Source organism: Pelobates fuscus, chromosome 4, assembly GCF_036172605.1.
Source record: "Pelobates fuscus isolate aPelFus1 chromosome 4, aPelFus1.pri, whole genome shotgun sequence".
In the NCBI taxonomy this organism is placed as follows: Eukaryota; Metazoa; Chordata; class Amphibia; order Anura; family Pelobatidae; genus Pelobates; species Pelobates fuscus.
The window spans coordinates 260,346,662-260,373,254 of NC_086320.1; the positions used below are offsets into that span (position 1 = coordinate 260,346,662).

Genomic DNA, 26,593 nt, shown 5'->3' on the forward strand with positions numbered 1-26,593 from the left:
CTCAGATCCAAGCCATCTGGGGATGGGTTGAATGTGGGGGTTCTGTTTAGTATAACAGGAGTTATGTATTTTTATGTCTTTTGGTGGTTGCTGGTAACATGTGCTTAATGGAGGCTGTGTTTGTCCCTGGATATAATTAAATCAGCTTCTCCATTGTCTCCAGGATAGAGGATTCTGGGGAACTAGTTTGAGCTTCTAAAAACCATGCTTCCAGAAGGTCAAATGCACATTTGTACTAACTTTTGAACCCCTGGTCCAATTTGTATGATTTTTGAGTATGTTGTTCCCCCGAATGGATTGATTGTGTATATGTATTTTTATGCGAATGTGATGTATATTTTGGGAGTTATGAATGTTGTGTAAAAACTGTATTTTCCCTACCTAGGATAATTGTATTTCCTGTGTGTACAGATAATTAGTTTACAGGTAGAGGGGAGGGCTATGTGTGGGATGTAACTATTGTGTGATTGGTTAATGTACGTTACTGTGTGTCCCTCCCCTTCATGGGAGCACCTAATAAAAAGGGCTGCAAGCTAGCAGCCAGAGAGTTCTATTTTTACCCTCAACTTGAGTCCTGTCTCTTATTGGGGGAATCTGCTACAAGGGATTGCTATGCTAGGCATATTCCCTTGCTATAATCACTGAGCTCTTGTAAGAGCTTGTTCCTGCTTCGTTCTGAAGGGAGATAGCTGCAGCCTGCAGTGCTTATGGTGTCTGGTGGAGTGCTTGGAGTCCTCTGGAAGCGCTAGGAGCATCTTTCAACGGAGGTACCCAGTCGGGGTGCAAGTGGATCCGTTACATTGGTGGCAAGCGGTGGGATGGCGTCCTAGTGCGAGGAGAAGCAGCTCAGAGACACCGGTAACGTGTGGAGTTGTGCAGCGTCCCTATCTTCAGCAACATAATGGAACCAGCAGTGGCTACAGCAAGCATGGCGTATAGCTACTCCGTACTAGAGTTTGGCACGATGGTAGGGTTGCGCCTGAAGTTTTACGGACCCAATCCAGAGGAGAAATACGTGCGGTTCGTGTGGGACATGGTGACCCGGAACCTACAACACAGGGCGTTGAGGGAAGGCCAGTGGGCACGTTGGGAGAAACTCCAGCCACAGGTAGAGTGGGACGAGGAAGAAACAGAGTTGGCCGGTGGAGATGGGACCGAGGTCTCTCTACCGGCCCTACAGGGATGCTGGGCACCCGGCCCAGATCCCCAGCGGCAGTATGTTTTACAGGGAGGGGAGACAGTCGGTCTCACTCCCCAGCGGCAGAATGGGTTATTGGAGGAAGAGACAACCGGTCTCCCTCCCCAACAGCAACCAGAGGTACCCGAGGTAGAGGACCTCATAGACTGGTCCTGGGAGGACCCCCTGCAGGCAGGTGGAGATGGGACCGAGATCTCTCCACCGGCCCTACAGGGATGCTGGGCAACCGGCCCAGATCCCCAACTAGAGCTGGAGTTACAGAAAGTGGAGAGCATCGACCTCCCCCCCCAGCAGCAGCCGGAGTACCAGGGGGAGGTAAGTGATATTTCTCCTCCCCAGTCAACTCCTTTGTTCCCTGACCCCCCAGCAGAAGAGCTGGCAACTGGGCAGAGCGCCGCTGGCCTCTGTCCTCCCTTGTTTCCTTCCCCTGAGCCCGACTTTCTACAGGCTGCCTCAGCGGAAGAGCTGGCAACTGGGCAGAGCGCCGCTGGCCTCTGTCCTTCCTTTTTTCCTTACCCTGAGACTACCCCAGCTCTGACCCCGGAGCAGAGCACATCGGGCATCTGGCCCCCAAGTACTCACAGCCATTTGCCCAGCAAGGCCGAGGGTGCCACAGTTTCACCCCACAACTTGGGACCAGGGCCGGATTAACATAGGGGCTGATGGAGCTGCAGCTCCAGGCCCTGGCCCATGGAATAGGCCCATTTAAAAAAAAATTAAAAAAAATGTAAAAAAAAAAAAAATTTTTTTACACCCTACTCTTAGGTTTTCCTCCTGACAGGTATTTTACTGGCCCAGATGGTATTTGAGGCTGCCTGGCCGTGCCAGTATTGCAATTATATCGCAATACAAATGCAGATATTTTTCTCAGTATAAACAGAGATTACTCTGCAATACCAGCGCCGGCCAATAGGGGTCAGTGTGTGTGGAGAGAGGCAGGGATAGGAAGTTACAGCATATCCCCCCCTGCCTCTCTCTACTCACTGATCCGCGGGGGAGCAGCTACACAGCACAGAGAGTTCAGACAGCAGACCTGGGGACACGGAGACACTAGGGGGCACTGTGAGACATAGGGACATTGAGAGACACATTGGGACACGGAGACACTAATGACACAGTGCCTCCATGTCTTCCAGTGTATCCATGTCTCCCAGCCAGGGTCCCTAGTTTCTCAGTGTCCCCATGGCTCCCAGTGCACCCATGGCTCCCAGTGTCCCCATGTCTCCCAATGTCCACATGTCTCCCAGCAAGTGTCCCTAGTGTCTCAGTTTCCCCATGTCTCTCAGTATCTGTAGTGTCCCCATGTCTCCCAGTGTCCCCAAATGTTTCAGTGTCCCCCTGTCTCCCAGTGTTCCCAAGTGTCTGTGTCCCCATGCCTCCCAGCCAGTGTCCCTAGTGTCTCAGTGTCCCCATATCTCATAGTGTCCTCTAGTCTCCCAGTGTTTGTGTTCCCATGTGTCTTAGTGTCCCCAAATGTCTGTGTCCCCATGTCACTGTGTCCCTAGTGTCTGCGTCTCCATGTCTCCCAGTGTCTCAGTGTCCCCATGTCTCACTGTATCCCCATGTCTCTCAGTGTCCCTTAGTATCCTAGTGACACAGGACACACTGAGACATGGGGACACTGGGAGCAATGAGGACACCGACACTGGGAGACTAGTGATGTATATTTTGGGAGTTATGAATGTTGTGTAAAAACTGTATTTTCCCTACCTAGGATAATTGTATTTCCTGTGTGTACAGATAATTAGTTTACAGGTAGAGGGGAGGGCTATGTGTGGGATGTAACTATTGTGTGATTGGTTAATGTACGTTACTGTGTGTCCCTCCCCTTCATGGGAGCACCTAATAAAAAGGGCTGCAAGCTAGCAGCCAGAGAGTTCTATTTTTACCCTCAACTTGAGTCCTGTCTCTTATTGGGGGAATCTGCTACAAGGGATTGCTATGCTAGGCATATTCCCTTGCTATAATCACTGAGCTCTTGTAAGAGCTTGTTCCTGCTTCGTTCTGAAGGGAGATAGCTGCAGCCTGCAGTGCTTATGGTGTCTGGTGGAGTGCTTGGAGTCCTCTGGAAGCGCTAGGAGCATCTTTCAACGGAGGTACCCAGTCGGGGTGCAAGTGGATCCGTTACAGGATGGTATCATGGGTATAATATAACAAGAATGGAACTGGGTGAGAAGATTAAGCAGAGGGTTGAGATTATGGTAGTACGAGATACATATCACATGGGTGGGCATGTGATTGGCCTGAGAGTGATAAACAGATTATAGACATGTGGTAATTAGGGGATTAAGGTGACAGGTGCAATATTAGGGGGATTAAAAGGAATTGAATAACATGGCAACTGGTTCATGGATCTGTGGGAAATAAAACGAATTGGAGTGATGTGATGGTTGATTGAGGTGTATATGGGCTTTATGGGGGAATTAGGGGATGTATTTCCTGTATTCTCAGGTTTTACCTGCATTGTGAGAAACAATATGAGTCTATTTGGTATCAATCAATATAATCTGTAAAACACTTGGTTCTTATTGCCCTGTCTTAGTTAGAGAAGCCAGCTAGCACAGTTATTGGGTGTTTTAATTATTTGCTTAGTTTGATATTATTGACATGGGTAGCAATGACTATTCTTACATCTTGTACCCTGACCCCTGAAATTTTTAAACCTTCAGAAATATTTCTGGTATCGCTTGGCTAACATTTATGATCTCTTTAAATATCCTTGCCTTATCCAGGCTTGGCCTTGCATCTCTATTTTGTCTTTTATCACCTCCTTGGAAGTTGTTGTGTTAAGCCTAGTCACCCTAAGAACCTGTAATACTCATTATATCATTAAGCTTATTTACAAATTCTGATTGTGGTTAATGTGTGAGTTGGGTTATTTAACCCCTTAAGGACCAAACTTCTGGAATAAAAGGGAATCATGACATGTCACACATGTCATGTGTCCTTAAGGGGTTAAAGGGACACTATAGTCACCTGAACAACTTTAGCTTAATGAAGCAGTTTTGGTGTATAGAACATGCCCCTGTAGCCTCACTGCTCAATCCTCTGCCATTTAGGAGTTAAATCCCTTTGTTTATGAACCCTAGTCACACCTCCCTTCATGTGACTTGCACAGCCTTCCATAAACACTTCCTGTAAAGAGAGCCCTATTTAGGCTTTCTTTATTGCAAGTTCTGTTTAATTAAGATTTTCTTATCCCCTGCTAGGTTAATAGCTTGCTAGACCCTGCAAGAGCCTCCTGTATGTGATTAAAGTTCAATTTAGAGATTGAGATACAATTATTTAAGGTAAATTACATCTGTTTGAAAGTGAAACCATTTTTATTTTTTTTCATGCAGACTCTGTCAATCATAGCCAGGGGAGGTGTGGCTAGGGCTGCATAAACAGAAACAAAGTGATTTAACTCCTAAATGACAGTGAATTGAGCAGTGAAATTGCAGGGGAATGATCTATACACTAAAACTGCTTTATTTAGCTAAAGTAATTTAGGTGACTATAGTGTTCCTTTAAATTCTTTTTCAGGCATGTCAACAGAAATAAACAAGTGCTCTTCCATTCTACATTCTTTTTAAGTCAAAACAGGCAACTTTTCAAAGGTGTCCTTTGGGTGCAACGTTGCCTTGCCATATTTTTTCCTTCTGTACTGGACGGAAATTATTATACTGATGAGTTGTTGGTAAGTTTGATTGGCAACTGAAACAGCACCTTGCTTTAAGCTCTGCCCATTGCCACATTTTGTCAACCTGCAGTAGTCCTTACATTTTCTTATGTATTTTGTGAAAACTCGAGCGCTTAGAAAAAAAGTTATCTAGCAGCAGATTAGAAGTTTTCTTTTGCTGACAGAGCCGTTTAAGTACCTGCCACTTTGTCTTATGTTGGTTAGTGCTCTTCATTGTATTCAAAATAAAACAAAACGTGGCGGCAGACATTTAATAAATCAGTTCTGTTCCATGATATACAAAGTTTACATTTCTCAAGCAAGAAGTGATTTTAGGGATTTTGTAGGAGCATTTATACTCAACTTCTTTATACTGTCCCCTTGTATCATGTATTTCATATTATTATGTTGTTGTAAGGAAAGTTGATTTGTCACTTTTGGCCTCCATCATATTTGTTGAAACATATGTGAAAGAATTCTGGCTGCAATTACGGATGGTGAAAGGAAAATTAAATTAAAATGGTGCACCAAGTGAACATTAGTAGAGTTCTTTACTTAAATGTAATCTTTCTTTAGCCTGACAGATTATAGCATTTCATAATTTGACCATCTACAGGATTCGCCTTATCAAATTAAACTTACATTTTGTTGCCAAAGTGGCTTATTCATTCATAAAGAGTTACTGAGCTATTTGTATTTCCTTTTTCAATGAACATTTTTTTTCAGAAATAATGAAATAAAAAAACATGAAAATAACAGGCATTAAGTTCTATAATGATGTACTTATAACAGTATAATAAGCCGGAAATAAAAGCATTCTGTTAAAATATTAATTTAATCATAAGTGTTTATTTAGGGAGGCTGTATGCAGGCCGATGAAAGCATGAAAGACACTCTAAATTGCCATTCTTATAAGAGGGAAGTGTTAAAGCAACACAATACAGTCAGAAACACAAACATGTATTCCTGACCCTAGTGTGTAAAACCACCATTTAGGTGGCTTTCCCCCCTTTAATTCCCTTATAAGGTAATAAAACTTACCTTATTTCCAGCGCCACGCGGTTATGCCGGTGCAGGATCTGCCCCCGATCTGCCTCCTTCCTGACATAATCAGAATGTATTGATTTATTTTTAGCCAATCCAATGATTTCCCATAGAGAAAATCCAAAAGGAGGTAGGACAGGGGCGGAACACAATGCCGGCCTGGACAACTAGCACCTCCTCATAGAGATGCATTGAATCAATGCATCTCTGTGAGGAAAATTCAGCGTCTCAATGCAGAGCATTAAGATGCTAAATGGCACACTGTGCAGCGCTGTTCCAGGAAGCACCTCCAGTGGCCATCTGAGGAGAGGCAACTGGAAGTGTCCCTAAGGGGCAAAGTAAAAGGCAGTGAAAAGGCAGTGATTGCATGAAAATACCTACAGGGAGTGATTATACTCACCAGAACAACTACATTAAGCTAAAGTTGTTCTGGTGACTATAGTGTCCTTTTAAGTTATTTCTATGTTTACGGTTATAGTAGTTGCAGTTTCTCCAGCACTCAGGAGACATTTCCATATTAAAAGCTTAACTGTGAAATCACATTGTAATCATTCATGTTCTAATTATATTATAATTGCCATTGATGACTAAGGTATTGAATTCCTTGGAAACAGAACCCTGTTTGTCAGCATCTTGTTTTAAGGACAGGAGATTCTTTGAACAGTTTTTTAATGTATATTATCTATGTAACATATTTTGAACACTGTGCCTAATGCACCTCTTTGATTTGAACATTATGTGCATAGAGCATTGGATATTTTCCTATATTGTACAGTTACATAAACATCTCGTAATTGCAAATTAACTTATCCATACCATCTTCCTACTACACTTTAAACTCATGTGACCAGAGACGTGATGCCTCTTGTTTCAAATTAATAGATATGTACAGTGACCTCTTATATTAGTGCAGCAGAACATGTTGGCTCTCTCAATAAAGAAAAATAAATAGTTGCATGCGTGTCTGTGTACAAACTGTGTAGAGTTTAGACCGGTTAATCAACTTACAAACCAAAGCTTCTTAATAGTTAGGCTCATAATTATGACCACAAACTACTTCTACCTGTGCTGGTTTCCTAAGATTTTGACTAATTAAAGACTATAATATAATGTTACTTTTCCTATAAACGATGTGCCTTGGCTTTCTGCTTTTATGGCCCTCTTTGCATTTTATTGATGCAGACCAAGTATCTTTATTTCTTTCCATAATTTATCTAGATAGTAAATGTGCATTCATGTCCTATGTCTGAATGAAGGTATCATTCCATTCCACTGAATCACTGTTGATGTTTAGGTTAATGATTATAAGTGACATTTATTTGAAGCACTGCATATTCTGACAATGATTTCACATATATTTAATATATTTGTCATCCCACTGGATGTGGTTTTATTTGCTCCTTTGAGATAAAAGTTTTGGACTCAGATATTAAAATCACATTAAAGAGCTCCCCAGCCTGTAATTCTTACAGCGTGGTTATACAGCCGTGACACCGGACACGCGGCCCCAGTCGTCAAGACAATTTGCCTAACGACAATGTTGACAAAACACTGCAAAAAGCTAAAACAAAAAACGCTAAATGTGCACATTACGGCCTCGCCTTTGATATGACATGCAGACCAAGATGGCGCCAACGGCCCTGTTTCCTTGACCTCTTGCTCAGACATCAGTGAGAGCAGCAATAGCTCCGAGAGCCTGATCGGCCCGGCCACCAACACATCAGTAAACCTTATGATACAGGAGCTTAAAAGCTCTCTGCACTCCGATCTTATGAATATTGCCGCTGATATCAGAACCGACATCCAAATGCTGAATGGTGAAACTGGAGGACAGAACGGAAGAGATCGTAGATTCCCATAATTCTCTAGCTGAGGCCTTCTCCTCTATGGAGAAAAAACTCAAGCACCTTGAAGAAAAAGTGTCGGACCACGAGGACAGGGATAGGCATAACAATATACGGATCAGAGGGGTGCCAGAATCAATCAAACCCCAAGATCTCACACAGTATGTACAAGAGTTATTTAGAGCTTTAATAGTAACTCTTACTGACACAGACCTCCTATTAGACCGCACACATCGCCTCCCACGACCCAAACACTTGGAACCGACCATACCGATAGATATTATAACAAAAGTGCATTATTTCACGGTAAAGGATAGCTTGATGTTGACCTCCCGCACACAAGGCCCGTTACAAGGCAAATTTGAACACATCAAATTGTTCACTGATCTATTATCGGTCACGATGTTAAAGAGACGCACCTTTGCACCCATCACAGCAGCACTTCGAATGGCGAGTATCCCATACAAGTGGGGCTACCCAAACAAGCTACTGGTGAAAAGGAATGGGATTAACAAGCCTATCTTTATGCCAGAAGATGGGAAAAAACTCACATGCAGTTGGACATTTCGAAACCAGCCACACAACAAGGCTCCCGTATAAGACCTAAAAGAAACTGGTCTAAAGTTCCTGTGTCCCATAATCGCTGATAAATGAGGATGCTGAATTATCATGGCCAACCTGGCATCTGACGCTTAGACCAGGTCGTATATAAATCACACTCATAGACTGATTTATGCAGGCATTCATAATGTTAGGCTGTATCTTCATTGGCCATTGGAGGGAATGCCCGCCTGCCAACGTCAAGGCAGACCTCCCTAAGCGGGTCCTAACACTGACCCTTCAGCCTGCTTCCTTAAGCTTCTGGCAAAGATATCTCTAATGAGACAGAAAGGGGTATTTTTATATATACACCCCTATACTTATTAACCCTTAATAGGGAACACATGGGATGGGCAGCAGCATTGTAACCAGGCTGTGTGATACAAAGTAAATACAAATACAAAAAGAGAAGTCCTGCGCTTAGTCCCATTACTGCTGGGCCAGCAGCAAGGACTACAATACACATCAGCCCCAATATATAGTAAAAACCAAAGAAAAGAAAATGTTACCTGCGCTTTCTCCTTAATCCCTATGTATATTTAGACAAATGGAGGTCATTTAGTTGCTCCAATGGCCATTGGAGGGAATGCCCGCCTGCCAACGTCAAGGCAGACCCCCCTAAGCGGGTCCTAACACTGACCCTTCAGCCTGCTTCCTTGAGCTTCTGGCAAAGATATATCTAATGAGACAGAAAGGGGTATTTTTTATATACACCCCTATACTTATTAACCCTTAATAGGGAACACATGGGATGGGCAGCAGCATTGTAACCAGCAGGGGAGGGCTGGCAGCCTTAGGCCTGGGGGGGCAAAACCAGTCAAGTGGCCCATTGCGCCACCAAATCAGTTCACCATCCATGCCCACCTTTTTTTGGTTTTATAACGGATATTGATGTTATGCTAATCAGTAGCTCTTTGCCATACCCGCTCCTTCACGGCTCTGACTTTCAATGTTGTCAGAGCACAGGCTGAGAATCTCTGAGCCTGTGCTCTGACTCACTAACTGAGCGCCGGAACCACGAGGGAGAGGATTTGATCTGACTGCACCTACTGCTGGTGCGCACCAGTGGACCACCAGCGAATCGTTTAAATATGCTGGTGTACCCAACTTGTGAGCTGTGTTGGCCGCCGGGCGCCTCTGTTGTCATGGCACCCTGCGTGACCGCACAGCTTGCCCACCCTAACGGCTGGCCCTGCTGACACACACTGATGTTACTACTTAGACATCCCTCAATATTAATACAGAGATGAGAGTAAACACCAATAAACTGTGGAAACAGAGCTGATCCCCCAAAATTTATAAAGGTTTGCTTAGAGGATTTATTCAAGATTAAATCATGTCTCCTCCTCTCTCCCCCATGCGCTGCTCTGTAGGCTGGGAGGAAGTGAAGAGTAATCACAGTCTCCCAGCACAACGCCACCTGTGGCTGCATGGGGAACAGCTGTTTAATGTAATGCTTGCAGGACGGCCAGCTGCCGCAGAACCTCTTTGTTTCCGTCTCTGCAAAGGGCTCTAGGCACTGCTTGTTGTGAGTGTGAGCCACTGTAAATTAGGGGCAGAGGGCACTTGCACTGCGGTCAAGACGGGTCTGGGCAGGAGGAGAGTGCAGTGCAATCAGTGCACTCCCCTCCTGTGGGTCACCAGTAGACTGGTGCACCTGCCCAGGATCAGAGCCGGTGCAAGGATTTTTGCCGCCCTAGACAAAATATAAATGTGCTGCCCCCCCCCATGTGACATCACAATGCCCCACCCATATGATCTGCCATATGAACTAACGCCAGTGCTGCACACAGTGTGTGTGTTTACATTAAAAAGCCTGCAGGGACCAGCTATAGACACCAGAACCACTTCATTAAGCTATAGTGTCCCTTTAATGTGAGGTAAATTATAGATTAGTGTCACTAATAATATACTAGATTGCCTACTTACAATTAGATGAGGATGATGATGGGCTGCAGTTTGGCTCCACTGGTCTGGTGTAGAACAGGACCTCTGGAGGCTGTTTGCAACTGTGGTCACAAAATTCAACGTTCTGGGAGAATTGGAAGCAGCTCCATTTTTTGGGGGCCTCTTACACAGCTCAAGGTCTGGGCCCCAGTGCCTGACGGTGAGTATGCCCATAAGGCCCACTCATAAGTCCACTTATATGTTCCACCCACCCATGAGCTCGCTCACAGGGAGTGGAGTGTGTAGGGGATGTGTTATGTGTTATCTCATATGTGTGCTTATGGTATGTAGTGTATAGGGATACCAGTTTGTGCAGGTGATGCAGTGTGTGTGTGTGTGTGTGTAGTGGAAGCAGTGTGTATTTGTGTATAAGGGATGTATAATGCGTTTCTGGTGTGAGGGATGCATTGTGTGAATCTGTGTATGCATAAGGGATGCAAGGTGTGTGTCTGTATGTGTGTGCATTGAGTGTAAGAGATGCATTGTGTTTCTGTGTGTATGTAAGAAAAACAGTGTGTGTGTTTGCATGTGTGTGTAAGTGTTTGCATTGTATGTTTCTGTGTATGTGTGCAAATGATGCATTGTCTTTGTGTGTAAGGGTTGCATTGTGTGTGTGCGTATAATGGATGCATTGTGTGTTTCTCTGTGTGTAAGTGAAGCATGTTCTGTTTCTGTGTATGTATAGGGATGCATTGTGTGTTTCAGTGTATGTATAGGGGTGCATTGTGTGTTTCTGTGTATGTATAGGGATGCATTGTGTGTGTGTGTGTGTGTGTGTGTGCGCGTAGTGTTAAAGAGCTCCCTGTCTTGCCCCCTGTCCTATAGAGCTGTCCCTTCTGTCCCTTAGAGCTCTCCCCTGCCCCTTAGTGGTCTCTCCTCTCCCCCACCCTCCCGTAGCGGTCTCTTCTCACACACACCCACCCTCCCTGTGCTCTTCTCATCCCCCCTCCACCATCCCTGTGTTCTTCTCACTCCTCCCTGTGTTCTTCTTACTCCCCCCCTTGTTCTTCTTACCCCCTTCTTCTTATTACTCCCCCTTCTTCTTAACCCTCCTACTTCTTCTTACCCCCTCTTCTTCTTCTTACCCCCTCTTCTTCTTCTTACCCCCTCTTCTTCTTCTTACCCCCTCCTTCTTCATCTTACCCCATTCTTCTTCTTACCCCCTTCTTCTTCTTACTCCCCCCTCTTCTTCTTACTCCCCCTTCTTCTTTTTACTCCCCCTTCTTCTTTTTACTCCCCCTTCTTCTTCTTACCCCCTTCTTCTAATTACTCCCCACTCTTGTTCTTACTCCCCCCTTCTTCTTCTTACCCCCCTCTTTTTCTTATCTCCCCTCCTTCTTACTCTCCCCCTCCCCTCTTCTTACTCTCCCCCCTCCCCTCTTTTTACTCTCCCCCCTCCCCTCTTTTTACTCCCCCCTCCCCTCTTTTTACCCCCCTTCTTCTTCTTACCCCCCTTCTTCTTCTGACTCCCCCCTCTTCTTCTTACTCCCCCCTCCCCCCTCTTCTTCTTACTCCCCCCTCTTCTTCTTACTCCCCCTTCTTCTTCTTACTCCCCCTTCTTCTTCTTACTCCCCCTTCTTCTTCTTACTCCCCCTTCTTCTTCTTACCCCCTCTTCTTCTTACCCCTTCTTCTAATTACTCCCCACTCTTGTTCTTACTCCCCCCTTCTTATTCTTACCCCCCTCTTTTTCTTATCTCCCCTCCTTCTTACTCTCCCCCCCTCCCCTCTTCTTACTCTCCCCCCTCCCCTCTTCTTACTCTCCCCCCTCCCCTCTTCTTACTCTCCCCCCCTCCCCTCTTCTTACTCTCCCCCCTCCCCTCTTCTTACTCTCCCCCTCCCCACTTCTTACTCTCCCCCCTCCCCTCTTCTTACTCTCCCCCTCCCCTCTTTTTACTCTCCCCCTCCCCTCTTTTTACTCTCCCCCCTCCCCTCTTTTTACTCTCCCCCCTCCCCTCTTTTTACTCTCCCCCCTCCCCTCTTTTTACTCTCCCCCCTCCCCTCTTTTTACTCTCCCCCTCCCCTCTTTTTACTCTCCCCCTCCCCTCTTTTTACCCCCTTCTTCTTCTTACCCCCCTTCTTCTTCTTACCACCCCCTTCTTCTTACCCCCCCTTCTTCTTACCCCCTCCCCTGTAGGTGGCCGAGCTGCACTCCGGTCCACGGTCCCGGCCGGAGTGATAGGAAGGTGCTCAGTGTGCACCTTCCTGTCAGTCCGGCCGGGTACAGGAAACAGAACTGACCAGGAAGATACTTTACCGCTGGTACCTACCAAACTGAAACACATGAAACTGGGAACTTTGGGCCTCTGTTGGAGGTGCCGGCTGGAGCCTGGAAACATGCACCACATATGGTGGTCGTGCCATAAGCTCTCACCGTTTTGGGACAAAGTGACAAAACTTATTTCAAAGGTAGCACACACAACCCTGCCAAACAACCCAGAGGTATATTTACTACAGCTTCTCCCAACAGATATCCCAAAGCATAAACAATACCTGATTTACCACATCTCATAGCAGCTCTGTCCACAATCAGCAAAGCCTGGCTGACCACAGACACGCCTAGTATTGAAATATGCACCCAAACTAACAAGACCAGACACTATGAAATCATGGACAGGAAAACCAGGCCCCCAAACGCTTCTGGAAGGAAGCTTGGGAGCTTTGGGAAACCCAGTACATCTCCCACGAGACACCCACGCCACACCTAATGTAAAAGGGGCAGACATGACCAGCGTTTCCACAAAACACATGGTCTGGGTCCGGCAGCTGCGCCTATGCCTATCTACTTATGTAACGAACAGTTTTCATGTCAGTTTTGTGTATGGTCTGTGCACGAATCTATGCCACAAGAGAATCTGGATGTCCGCGTGGAGTAACAGTGAATAAAACTAGAACCATGCAGGACTGCACACACCAAGATGCCATAGTATTCTCATGATCACAATTATTTTCAGATTGCGTTTTCATATTGTATTTTCCTATATATGTATTTCCACCATAATGCACTGACCAGGGACGCTTTCACCGCCCTCCCTTTCTCCCCCCTCCAACCCCAGTTAACCCAGTCAAGAACATCTGACAAATTGTCAATAATAAAAAAAAAAAAAATGGGTTTATTTCTAACAATGAGTATTGCTTTTTTAAATGTTTGATTAGTATTATTCGTTACAACATATTCTGCAGTGCATTAAAATTGTCAAATGGGGAAAACAGTAATTGACAGACAAAATATTAACATACACAAGAAGTGAAGAAGGCCCTGTTCAAATGAGCTTACAATCTGTGAGGAAGGTATAGAAATACACAAGAGGAACAGTTTGTCAGAGTGAAGGAGGGATTGATGAATAAGATGCATGTGATGAAATAAGCTAATAAAAGCTGAATATGCTATAGTGTCCAGCGAGTCTATATTATATTTGATACACCGAGTTGTAGTATATATGTTGCTTTGAGTTCCTCTTTTACTATTTACATCTATCCGGCTTGTGTAATTTATTAGAAGAGCATCTTAATTATTTTGTAAAACATTATATATATTTTTTTTAACCTTGATCATACTTTGTATAATGTCACGTTTAATCGATGTACTGGGTTAAATAGCAACCTGTGAAAGTTAAATCCATGTTTGTACATTAAAATATGATAAATAATTTGTATTTGACACAGGAGGTACTATAAATGAAATTGTCACCAGTATTTATGGCTGCACAGAGCGGGTAGTTACCAATGTGATAATAGGACAATGTGATTATAGGACAGATGTGATAACATTTTCACACTAATCTAAGTTGCCTGCAAGTTTGACCCAATTTGGCTTCCAATCCAAGTAAAAGGTGACATTTTCTCAAAAATAAATTGTAATTACCTAATTTAAAAATAGTCATTAAGAGTCATTGAGTATAATACATTTTTAAAAAAGCGAGAAGTAAAAATTTTATGACAGATGTCCTTTAAGTACCATTAGTTGGTACAAAAGATGGCCTAAAAGCTTGGGTCACTGGTCATTTCTTCCCAGTTGTAATGACTACTATAATTTGTGAGAGTTTTTTCCTACATACAGTTATACTGTTTTATTTGTCTTCGTGGATAGAATTTCTCTGCAGTTAGTAAATAAACCTTTCTATCTATGTTTAGTTGTTATTTATTATACAGTATGTTCAAATCCTTGAAAGCATTATGCTATACAGCTCATCCCGAGTTGGCCGCAAACTTTATTTTTGTTACTCCTACAAAAAGGATAAAGAATAATTAAGTTAAGTTAACTAGTTGAAGGGGCAAAACATCTGGAAATGTTCTCGCTCTATTAAAAGAAGTAGATGATCACTGGGGAGACCTAGATTCAAGCTGTAAAAGAAAAAAATATACCTTTTTGGGGTTTGTTTTTTTTACAGGTGCTTTTCAAACCTTTATCTCTTAAAAAAAAAAAAAAAAAAAAAAAAAAAATTCTCACAGCCGTAGTATGTCAAAATCATCTTAAGCAAGTCACCATCTTCTGAAAATTGCTCACTATAGTGCTGTATAACATCACACATTTCTGTGTTTGATAATCTAACATCAATTTTGATGTCCATGGCAGGCATCCAGCAGAGGATAATGGGAAGGTGCAAGTTACACTTTCCCAGTGTTCGTTTTCCACTAGACTTGCTTATCTTGCGCTTGGCACATCTTTCAGCTAATATAACAGTTTTCTGTTTGAAGCATCTGCAATGGATTCATTTTAATTCCCTGGCATGTTAGTTTCTGTATAATCTGTAACAGCTGTTACATCAACTAGATAAGATATATATGTATATATACATTTTACATTATGGGATACATTTTAGCACCTGCATTGGATTGTATACTTAACATTAATTATGAATTTTATATATATATATGTATATATATATATATATATATATATATATATATATATATATATATATATATATATATATATAGTTGTTATCAAAATTATTCAACCCCCAATGAAAATCAGTTTTATTGTCAAAATGTACAGACTTTCAGCTGTTTGCAATAAACAATCAATCAAAAGCAATTGATATAGCTCAACACACCGAATGCTTCAAGTGGTTTCCCCAAATTCAACTGAAAATGCAACATATAACTTTTCCAGTATCAATTTTATTCAACCCCTTCCCGGCAAGCCTCTTTAGTACTTAGTACAGCACCTTTTTGCTGTTATGACCTGCTGCAAACAAGATGTATAGCCAGACACCAGCTTCTGGCAGCGTTCCTGTGGAATCTTAGCCCATTGCTCATGAGCAATGGCCTCCAGTACAGTAATATTCTTGGGTTTGCGTGCTGCAACTGCCTTCTTGAACTGTGTTGGCTATTGTTGAATTTTCCAAGACTTCTTCTGCAACCGAGTCTTGGTGGAATTTGAGGGAATGCTTGGGATCATTGTCTTGTATGAAAGTCCAATGACGCCCAAGTTTCATCTCTCTTATAGACAACATAACGTTTTTTCCTAGGATTTTCTGATACTTCAATAAATCTATCTTTCACACGCTGCATTACCGAGCCACCACCATGCTTAACTCTACACAAAGTGTTCTTTTCAGCGTATTCTTCATGCTTCTTCCTCCAAACATACCGCTGATCCATTGGGACGAAAAGCTCCAGTTTCGTTTCATCACTCCAGAGAACAGAATCTCAAAACTCCTGTGGCTTATTTATATAATTTTGAGCATATTGGAGCTGGCTTTATTTGTGTTTTTGGGTCAGTAGTGGTATATGTCTTGGAGTTTTGGCATGGAAACCTTCTGCATTTAGTACACGCCTTACTCTGCTCACTGAAACCTCAGTGCTTCAGTCTTGCTGCAGGTCTTTTGCAGTCACTCAAGGATTTTTCACAACCTGCCTTCTCAGAAATCTAGTTGCAGCCATTGATAGCTTTCTTTTTCTGCACCATTCAGGTAGTGTAACCATTGTTCCTTCAACTTTGAACTTGCAAACTATGTCTCTATGAAAATTTGGTGACTTTGCTATCTTTTTGTATCCAGTTCCTTGTTTGCGAAGGGCGATGATGTCTTCTCTTAACTTTGTGAACCATTCTTTTGACTTAAAACAGATTAAGTACAGCTCACTCTGGTATACTGAAGGAGAAGGGGGGTAACCCCTAGTGGAATCGAAGAGGGAAGTTAGAGAGTAGTATACCAGTATAGGGGTATTAGAAGCACATAAAAAGTGCTATAGGTAATAGTACCAATGGGAGGCTAAAGATGAAACAAAAATAAAAAAAAATAATTTATTGAAAAAAATATATATGCTAAAAATGGCGGGAGGGGGAGGAGGGGGGTGGAGGTACCCTGTGGTATGGAGGATGTGGTATGGAGGATATAAATCCTGAGTAAGTATATATATATAACTATAGCGAAATAGCTGCCTAAATAGCTGTCTATTGGGCTGGCAGTGAACCGCTGTGTGAGTATAGAGCTGTTTGAAACTGTCACATTAACCTATAAGGTTAGATATAGATGAATAAAATTCAATTGTAAACCTGAATGTTGTATTGTCTTGTAGAAATAAATATAGCAAAAATAGCTGCCTAAATAAAAAATACCTTGATACAGAGTATAACAATAACAGGCTCAGTAAATAGACATAGGTGGTAAAAAGTAACAATCCATCGGTAATTTCTGCTAATATAGTTGCATTATAAATTAGCTGTGTATTAGGCTAGCAGTGAACTTCTGTGTGAATACAGAGCTGTTTGAAACTGTCACATTAACCTATAAGGTTAGATATAAGTGAATAGAATTCAATTGTAGACCTTACTGATATATTATCTAGTAGAAATGAATGAAGGTTCAAATAAATAACCAAGGTAGAAGATGTGAATTTAGATTGATGCTAGTAGAACACTAAGATTATGATAACGCACTATAATCCTATGCTTACAGGGTTAAAAGGGGAGAAAAAGGAAAAGTATTGATAATCAACCATAAAGAGAACGATAACTCTAAATAAACTATCCGTGGATAGCCTCCCCGTGCCTTCAAGGGCACCTAAATCCAACCCCCCTTAGTACGATGTATAGAAGGAGTAGAGTGCAAACATAAAAAGGAAGGATCAACTTCGTATAATAAGCTGCATAGTTAATGTCCTTGACGCGCGAGTTTCACCCGACCAGGCTCGTCAGAAGGGAAGGGAACCTGACAGGACAACAAGATAATACTGTTGTGTAGTCAAAATGAAGAAAAATATGTCAGAAGAGAAATTCAAGAATATAGGAGAAAAGTCTGACTGTACTAACTGACATAGTTTAATACACGAGTTAAGAGAGTTTAGGAGGATAAGTAGCTGTAAATACGCAAAGTCATAGCTTATATAGAACAGGAGAACGCCCTTTGAGAGAGATATCATGAAGAAACATTATGAGACAACACGGCTCTTGAAATCTGCCATTAATGATTCATGTAGTCATTCAATGCCGAGTCTGCAGGCCGGAAGCTGGCTTAAAGCCTGGTAGTCCCAGTATACGTGACGTGATGGGGGTTACATCAGTTTGATTACAACTGTATACATAGACACTCTTCCTCTCACCTTTTCCTTTTCTTGATTACATTTCTCTCTTTACAAGGTCTGCTTCATTAGATTCCAATTTAGTACCACATTGGAAAGAATGAAAAGTCTGACAAAGTAGACGGTGAAAGCAAAGGCCAAGATCATCAATGTAGCAAACAAGACAACACAAATACTTGGTGGGGTATAACTTGTCCGGTATAACTACTTCTCTAATTTTGTGATTGGTGCTGGTGGCGTACATATGCACGGGTCATGGGTCTTTTTACATGTCGGGGTAGTGCCCATTATTTGACAGGTGTGGGCTAAGCCCTCTGGTCCTTATACTTTCACTTAGACCCACAGCTTGCACCATTTCTGTGGGCCTTGGCTTATTTTTTCTTTGCCTTCATGTGCCATGCTGTATGTTACTACTGCTATTTTATGTGTTCCCTTCCCACCCCCTGATTGTAACAGGAGCATAACGACCCCTTAAAACCAATGAGCGCCCCTAAGTAAGCATTATCTATCTTCTTAGTTTTTCATAACACTCATCTCTCATCTGATCTGAGATACAATTCTTGTAACCTACTTATCTTTCCTCTAGCTAGCCAGTACTCTCATAGTCTGCAGACTTGTCTCATGATCAGATTAAACTTTTAGTCTGAATATGCCCACCCGTTATCATGACTCTTAGCCAGACATGCCTAACCTTGCTTATGTTTTGATGTTTGACTAACTAATATTGTTTATGGAAAAAACAAAAACTGAGGCTGATTTACTCTGGAGTCTAGTTATATAGAATTATTACTGGATATACGAGGTATCTCTATCTGCTTTAACTCCTTATTCTTTATTCTGTACCGTTTTCATGTTTGCTTTAAATAAAAGAAAGATTAACAAAAAAATGGCAAACACGGTATTTAATTTAAAATATAATTTCCATGCTCTTGTCTCTGATGGTAATGGTTATATATATATATATATATATATATATATATATATATATATATATATATATATATATATATATATATTTATTTATTTATTTATTTATTTTTATAAATACAAATTCCTGTCTGAAACACTATTAGCTTTAAAACATTTACCTGCATTGTTTATTTTAAACTTTATCATTCCATGCATAATTCAATTACTACTCACAATTAATATTGATACAGTCACTTATTTAAATAATAGCCGGTGTAGTGAACAGGTGGATATTTTATGGATTTTAAATGCACTAATTGTATTTGTAAGTGGGTGTGAAAGAATTAGTGTAGTATGCTCTTTAAGTTGTTTTTTTTCATTTTTTATTTTTTTTTGCCACTTATTATTTTTTTTTTTTAAATGTATCATACAGTTGTAATTGTAAGTAAGACAATTACTGTCATTGGTTTTAATAAATACAAACTCACCAGTTAAGCACAGATGAAATTATGGAGCTTCGGAGTCTTATCAAAATTCCTTGAATCTTTTGGTGTTTTATCAGAGAATTATCTGTTGCCCATTTGGCCTCCGGAATTTCAGCTCAACAGATCCTGTGCTATCAGAAGAAAGAAAAACATTGTAACAAAAAAATGTGTTTATACTATGACATATTGTACTGCACTGTCATACTGGCGCCATTATATTACTTACAAAACGTGGACATATTATGCAGGAGACAATTTTCTTCTAACAAAGCAGGCCATTCAGGCACAGCCAGGTATAGATCAGATGAACCTATTCTTGCCGGGATCAAAAGTATTTAGTTAGAAGCTACCTTGTGAATACACTTTACAGGGACTATTGTGCCACAATGATATGTTATCTCTGTTTTTGGAATGTTGAAACTAAATGTGAGAGGTTTTTTTTTTTTTGACTCATGTAAGAACTGATAAACTACACTGGAAATCTCAATTCTGCTCATCCTCAGAAACACCTTCAACTTTTGGCTGTTGTACTGTAATCCCTGTTAATAGCAACTAAAAGTGCTAGCCTTGAGAAAAAAAAGGTCTACTGTTAAAACATGAATATATGAAGACACCATTAAATGTGAATGTATATGCACGTATATGTGACTCTGGGAATATAGGGTAATTATTGTGCTATATAATATCATATATTGCTAATGAATTATTTACCCTAAAAATTGACTGTCTACTTTCATTCACTTATTTGAATGCTGAAATTAATGTGAATATTTTTTTTTTAGGATGTTTGTTTCTAAAAATCTACTTGGTTGTATTCAGGTGTATTCAGGTGTTCTGGATCTGGATACTTTATATGAGAAGCGTTGATTGAAGAACCAAGTCTCACTAGGTTATTGCAGCAGATGCACCTCTAGTGGTTTTCTGGAAGACAGCCACTAGAGGTGTGTTGAAACCCTGCAAACATGCCGTTTCTTCAAATCGACAATGTTTTACATTGCAGGATTAAAATGACAGAGGCACCATTAAGATGAAGTGGTCTGGGTGGCTTTAATGTCCTTTTAATGGATTTCAGTATTGTTTCCTAATTATATAGTTTAAGTGTTTTTCCTAGAGTTAATTGTATCTCACTCATTAGGTTGTAACGGTACCCTTTGTTTGAGAAAATGGACTAACCCAGTACATTTTAAATTTTCCTCAAATAAATAATTTCCTTAGGTAAAGTGACCAAATCCACATATGCAAATGGATCATTACCCTAGCCTGTCCACCAAACACACGGTACATGCATTGTACTTCTGACATTTCCTACCCCTAAATGATGCACATGGCATCTCTGAACATGGACTGTATAGTTAAAATTGTGGTCTCTTTTTAATAAAACTAGGTTATAGATGGCATAACAAGTGCACTTTAATCCAAAGAGTGTGTACCTTTATTCTGCAGGACAAATTCAAGCATAAAGAAGAAGGTATGTATGTTTAAAAGAGGGGAAGGCAAATTATTTGATATGGTTTCAAAAAGAGTGGACCTCAGTGCATGTACTTGTGTGTTTTTAAATCATAGCAACAATTTTTAGTGATAATATGTGGAACATTCACCTGATTTATAGTGCTCGGCATATCACTAACATATAACACACTGTAAAATGGAACGACATGGAATGCAATTCTGTCCCTCTCGGGTGTAGTATATTGTGTCACTAGCCTGCAAAATGTTACTTCTTTCCTGTAACCCATTTCCTTCCATCTCATAGCAGTCATAAATACAATGGATACATTTCATATGAATTTTAATAAAGGATTTACTCTACGCAGCTAACCTATGCATTTCTTTCTGTCGGCTGATTTACAGCTCTATAGAACCTGTCTTTGGAGGCTTACAACAGCGCACTAATAATGTTTCCTTTGTGTAAAAGGTGTATAGGGACACATTTACTAAACCGTTTCATGCACTGACATCCAGTTTTATCCCAACAGTTAATTTATCCAGCAGCCTGTTTAATGTGATCACCATATGTTTTCTATATCCTAAACATGATACTAGATTTAAATTATTGGGGGACAAATATTCACCTAAGAAAATTTGTTTAAAGGTGACAGTTTGTAAATCACCAGACATATTGAGACCGTTGTAGACTAATAGGGATTATTGCAGAGTGTGTAAGTCATAAAAAAAAAAATATATACATTATATCTAGAAACATGTCCTTGTATTTTCATTTTGCAGGTAATTGGTATAGCAGATGCTGCAGAAGAAGGCCAGCGAAACTTGTCCCGAGGCTTCACAAGGCTCAAGAGTGCGACACACCTGGTTACTATGTTGATTGGATTGTGGCAGAAGCTAAGTAAAGATCAAGTGGCCATTTTAGAAGCAACATTCTTACCATTACTCGAAGATGGTCAAGAACTGGTAGGTTATTTATTTAGTTATTTGGATTTTTAAATTTAATTCTTTGGTATTAATAAATTTCATGTAAAATACATAAATAAAAATGACTTGCAATGTTTAACATGTTGAGTTTGGAAAATTCCCCTAGTCTTTCAATAATTCAGACTTCCTGTTTTGGTTGAACCAGCAGGTGGCCAACAATCCCCATCACAACATCACAAGAGATCAATTTTGAACTGTATAATTGCAAAATATTTCCATCTATTGTACAAGGATATTTTCTGAACACTGGAAAACAAAACTGCTCCAAACTGTCCTTATTTCACCGGGGAGCTGTCCTCAAAAAGCATACTGCGAGTTCATAATTAGGCAATTTCACGCTATGTTTAGGGTACTAAGAACATGCAGAGATCACTAAAACAGTGTGTCTGCCTTTAGTGGGTTGGCCTGAATGATGACTAAGCAGCCTGCCGTGCACTGACGCCAAGCTGACCTTCCAGTAATTCGAACGAACCTGCCCCCTTATTCTCCCTCCCACCAGCATCTCCATTCTCTGGATGCTGAAGTTGGGAGGTATGAAACTGGCATTGTCCACCTTGTAGCACAGGAAAAATTAGCTCCTATGTGTCTGTCATGTTTAGTAACTAAAATATTAATGTGTCTAAATTGCGAAATTAAGGAAACTGGTGGACAGATGTTCTAGCATTGCCATTGTTGTATTCAATGAAGTCAGTTTGGGGACACTTATATGGTATTCTCTCTAAATGTGCAATTACAATTCATAACAAACCATTCAGCAAGAACAGGCCCCCTTATTCTCCCTCCAACCAGCATCCCCAGCAGCATCCCCACCAGCCATACAAAAAACAAGAATTTGGACATTTGTTTAGCACATAGCTGGCACTGAGCTGCTTGTGAATTTAAATATTTGCTGTCACGTTTAAAGATGTTTGATCACTTTCTTTTTAAGCAGGCAAACTGTTTAAAATTAATATAGTAAATAACTAAATCCCCTGGGTCCTTGAATTAACTAATCAGAATTAAATCTGGATGGCTTCTTCAACCAAGGATATATTCAGTGGATAAGCTAATCAGAATTCATACTTTTCATTCATTGACACTACCTTTTGCTGAGGTTTGCTTTATATGTTCTGTGATAACATGCATTCAAACAAGTCAAATGGCTTAACTGATGTGAGAGGATAGTACAGGGCTATTGTCGAACATGTTTTTTTTAATTTTATGACCTACCAATATATTTGCAACTTAAACAAATCCAAAGCACAAAGTCAAGTTATTTTGTTCATGCAAACTCAACATGTATTTTTCTAAACGTGTATTCTTTTTTTTTTTTTTTATTAAATTCTTTATTTTTGTAGTGCAGATAAGAAAACAACATGCCTGGGGTACCCCGACGGCATTCCCCATGCTTTTCCAGAACATTTATAACAATCAGGAGTATGTTAGAACTTGCACATTTTTATAGTTAGTATTCATTTGATCAGGATAATTCACAAATTAACTGTTGTGGAGCATAAACGCAACTTAGATAGGTCATATAAAATAGGCAAAACATTGCTAGTAATAGGGTTGCTTAGGTAGTAGTTAAGGTTGAGTAACATGCTGGACAGGGCACAACTGCGATTACTTGTGTCGTGACTGTTTGGTTACATGCTAGGTATTGCGCAGTTGGCCTCGTTTAAGTGTTAATTAATGATTGATAGGTCATAAGCTGATATCGGGTATGGATTTCTCCACACTGCTTGGGATTAACCACCGGGGGGCAGCTAGTCGCTGGGCTTGCCGGGGAAAGCATACAGTTAGGTAAGACATACTTTAGACTGTGTTCCTGCAGTTTTGCAGTGATTACAGTAACTGAGTTAAGGTCATAAATGATAAGGAAATAAATGATAAGAAAATGACATTGCTAAATTAAGGAAAATACATTGCTCTGCTGGGCTGCTTTGTTACTCCTGTAGCTGCGCTGGGTCAGCTGCCGTCCTAGTCACCATCATCAAGTCCCTTATTTTCTCCGCTGGGTGTTTGAGCGTTTTAGTACTTGCTGGTCAGGGGTGCGTTTGTATCATTTGCCAGAAAAAACAAGCCTTATCTCCTCTGTTGTGGTTGCAGAAGAACAGTCTTTCTTGTGTTTAGTCCGCTTTGATCAGCCGATACCGGCTCTGGATGCCTGACAGGTGGGCCGCGGATAGTGGCAGGGTTGATGTCTCGCTGGAATATCAGCTCCGCAGCGTTCTGAGGGGGCACCCTGTGCGTGTGTCCTGCGTGCAGGGAGCCTTGTTGCATCTCGGCTAGCCTCATGGCCCCCAGTGTGAGTTCTTGGCTGCCGGGTTGCACCATGCTGTTCGGTGGTCTCTGGTGCTGCTGGGCGATGGGTCGGTCGCGTTCGTTCAGCGGTCTCGTTTTGATGAGAGGGAGTGTGAGTGTTAGCGCCTGCAAGGCATGTCGCTGTTATCCGCCACTTATTTCGCTGGAGTTGTCTCTTTCGGGAGGTCACTTTGGGAGCTCACGGTGTGTATACACGTAGTTGGCGTCGAGTAGCCAGACAGATCCAAGCTGCTGCCGCTTGCACCGCCAGCCTGAAGGGCCGTCCCTTGCGTCGGAACTTTATCCAAAGGTTGGTGCAGAGCTGGTTGAAAAACTCCTGAGTATGCCTGGGTGGGGTGGCATGGGTGCTTTTTGTGGCAGGTTGTGCCTGTGTCGCCATAGTTATCGATTTTGCTGTGGGGCTGTCTACGCGAGGTTGCGGTTGATTTAGGCCACGTGTAATGAAGCCAGGCCTGTCCACCATATTGTGCCTCGCTTCTTCGTCCCCTCCTCAGTTGAGAACCGGGAGAGCGGCCGGCACCCACCCGTGTAGGCCGGGATTGCGGTTTGGGTATTTTAGCATCAGATTCTTTATTAATAAGAGTCCCAAAGATCTTGCATATTTACACTGTTTAAATTTAACATATTCCTACCATCTCTGTCCGAGCCAAACATTTCTGTAAAATACGTGAAATCTAATTTTTAAGCATTCTTAAAATTTACCGTACCTTTTACCCTTTACCCTTTTACTTTTCACTTTTTGTTGTCTTTAAAGATACTGAAAGTGTCTTGCTCTTAGTGTTGCTATTAAAGTATAGCGTCTAACAAACACTGTATTCTTCCAGGAAAGATACATAATATGAGATAAGTTCATGTAATTATGTATTACGAAAATGTGTGATTGCCACTCTTTCCATGGTAGAACACTAGTTGCAGTTATACATATTGTGACAATTTCTTTTATAATTTGATGATGAATAAGCTTTTTTAGGTTTTTTGTTTTTGTTTAGTTTTTTTTTTTTATTGTAGGGCTGTTTATTTGGCTTTTTCTGTTTAATTATTCTCTTTAATTCCAGATTTTTTATTGTGCTATATTATTTTTTTAAGCTAAGTGTAGTTTTAGTTTTTATCTATCACATGCAAAGTCTTGCATGACTATCATACCCTGTGGGAAGATAATGGGAAAGGGCTTTGGGTATTCATCCAAGCTTGTGAATATATCTAACCACAGTGCAGGCTACATTGTTGATAAATTACCATGCAAGACCCCAGCTGTTGCATCTATGCGAAAACCTTTGTGATATAAATCTGCATGTGACCTCTTTATCTATTTGAGATCTATTGGACTGGAGGAAAGGTTTAAGTGGTACAGAAAGAACAAAGAAGGAATGAAACAAGTATATATGTATTGGAAGCCATACTGTATAAAGAGCATATTTATGATCTCAACATTCTGATAGTGTTTTTCCTATGTTGACTTAATGTCTGTCTTCCCCACCAGTGTACTTACTAACCTGTCATATACTGGTCTAATAACTAGTTACCACTATTTTTTTTTCTTTTTTTAATGAAAATGATATTAATTTATATGTAGTTATATTGATCAGCTTGAGGCCACTTTCCTTTTTTACACTGTTTTCTAACACAACATGCAATAATGGTGAGCAATGCAACCACCAGTACTGTTATACGTCCATTTTCTATATTAAATCATACATGCAAAGTAGAACATGATGACATCGTGTCTAGTTGTGGTAGTTATGTATGACATAAAAAATGTCATCAACCATATAAAGTAGAACGGACAAGCATAACATGCCCGGGTTGCTCATACATTTTGCTTGTGGGAGGGATCAGTGGCCTGCTGGGAGGAAGTGAGCTCATGTAAAACACATGGGAGTGGTGTGGGAGGCCTCGAACCCTATATTCCCATTAGCCTTGGCCAGCCAGCTCTCACTGGACCCCAAAGAAGCTGTACTCGTGCACCAAAAATTAAAGGTACCAGGAGGGTGAATAAAACTCTATGTGTGTGTTTGTCTGTGTGAGGAGTGTGTGTGTATGTGTCTATATCTGTGTCAGTGTCTATCTATTTGCTATTTTCTATAGCATCCTTAACTGTAGTACATCATACATGCAGGATTCCTTAATCTAGCTTGTCTGCAAAAGGGAGTTAATACCTCTGAAATCTGAACATAATTTGAGTTAACATTTTGCAACAGGCAGCACTTCAGACATATTGACAGTATCCACAGAAGCACCAAACTCAATCAATTACTCAACTTGAAGCAGTTTTTGGTTTCCCACAAAAAGCACTTAAGTAAAGCTTTGGTAAATGAGAAATGTAGAGTTTCAGACATCTGTTTATTTTGCTCCAGAAACCCCTTTGTATCTTTATTTTCATTGTATACGTTTGTTGATTGAATGTTCCAGAGCAAAGGGAAACCATCTTCAGGTGATGAAATTATGAGTTGAAATAGGAATGTTATGTATATATAGTGGTAATGATACACTATATGCTTTTTCTGTTCCTTCTCTATTTCATTGACACCATGTCAAATATACGATCATTAATCGCAAGTTTTTTGCTGGAACCTATAAAATATTTTTTATTTTCACATGCCAAAGAACACCTACTTATGATGAGCAAGGCATTTCTTTAATCCACCA

General features: G+C 41.0%; 1 protein-coding gene across 3 annotated transcripts in view; it reads left to right on the plus strand.

The window, feature by feature from the left end:
* Positions 1 to 26,593, plus strand: part of BBS9 (Bardet-Biedl syndrome 9) — a 448,879-nt gene that overhangs the window by 356,082 nt on the left and 66,204 nt on the right. For all 3 annotated transcript variants that reach the window (XM_063452070.1, XM_063452069.1, XM_063452071.1), the window contains one exon: positions 21,440 to 21,622. In XM_063452070.1, the coding sequence (XP_063308140.1) occupies positions 21,440 to 21,622 (183 nt within the window). The remainder of the gene's footprint in view (positions 1 to 21,439; positions 21,623 to 26,593) is intronic.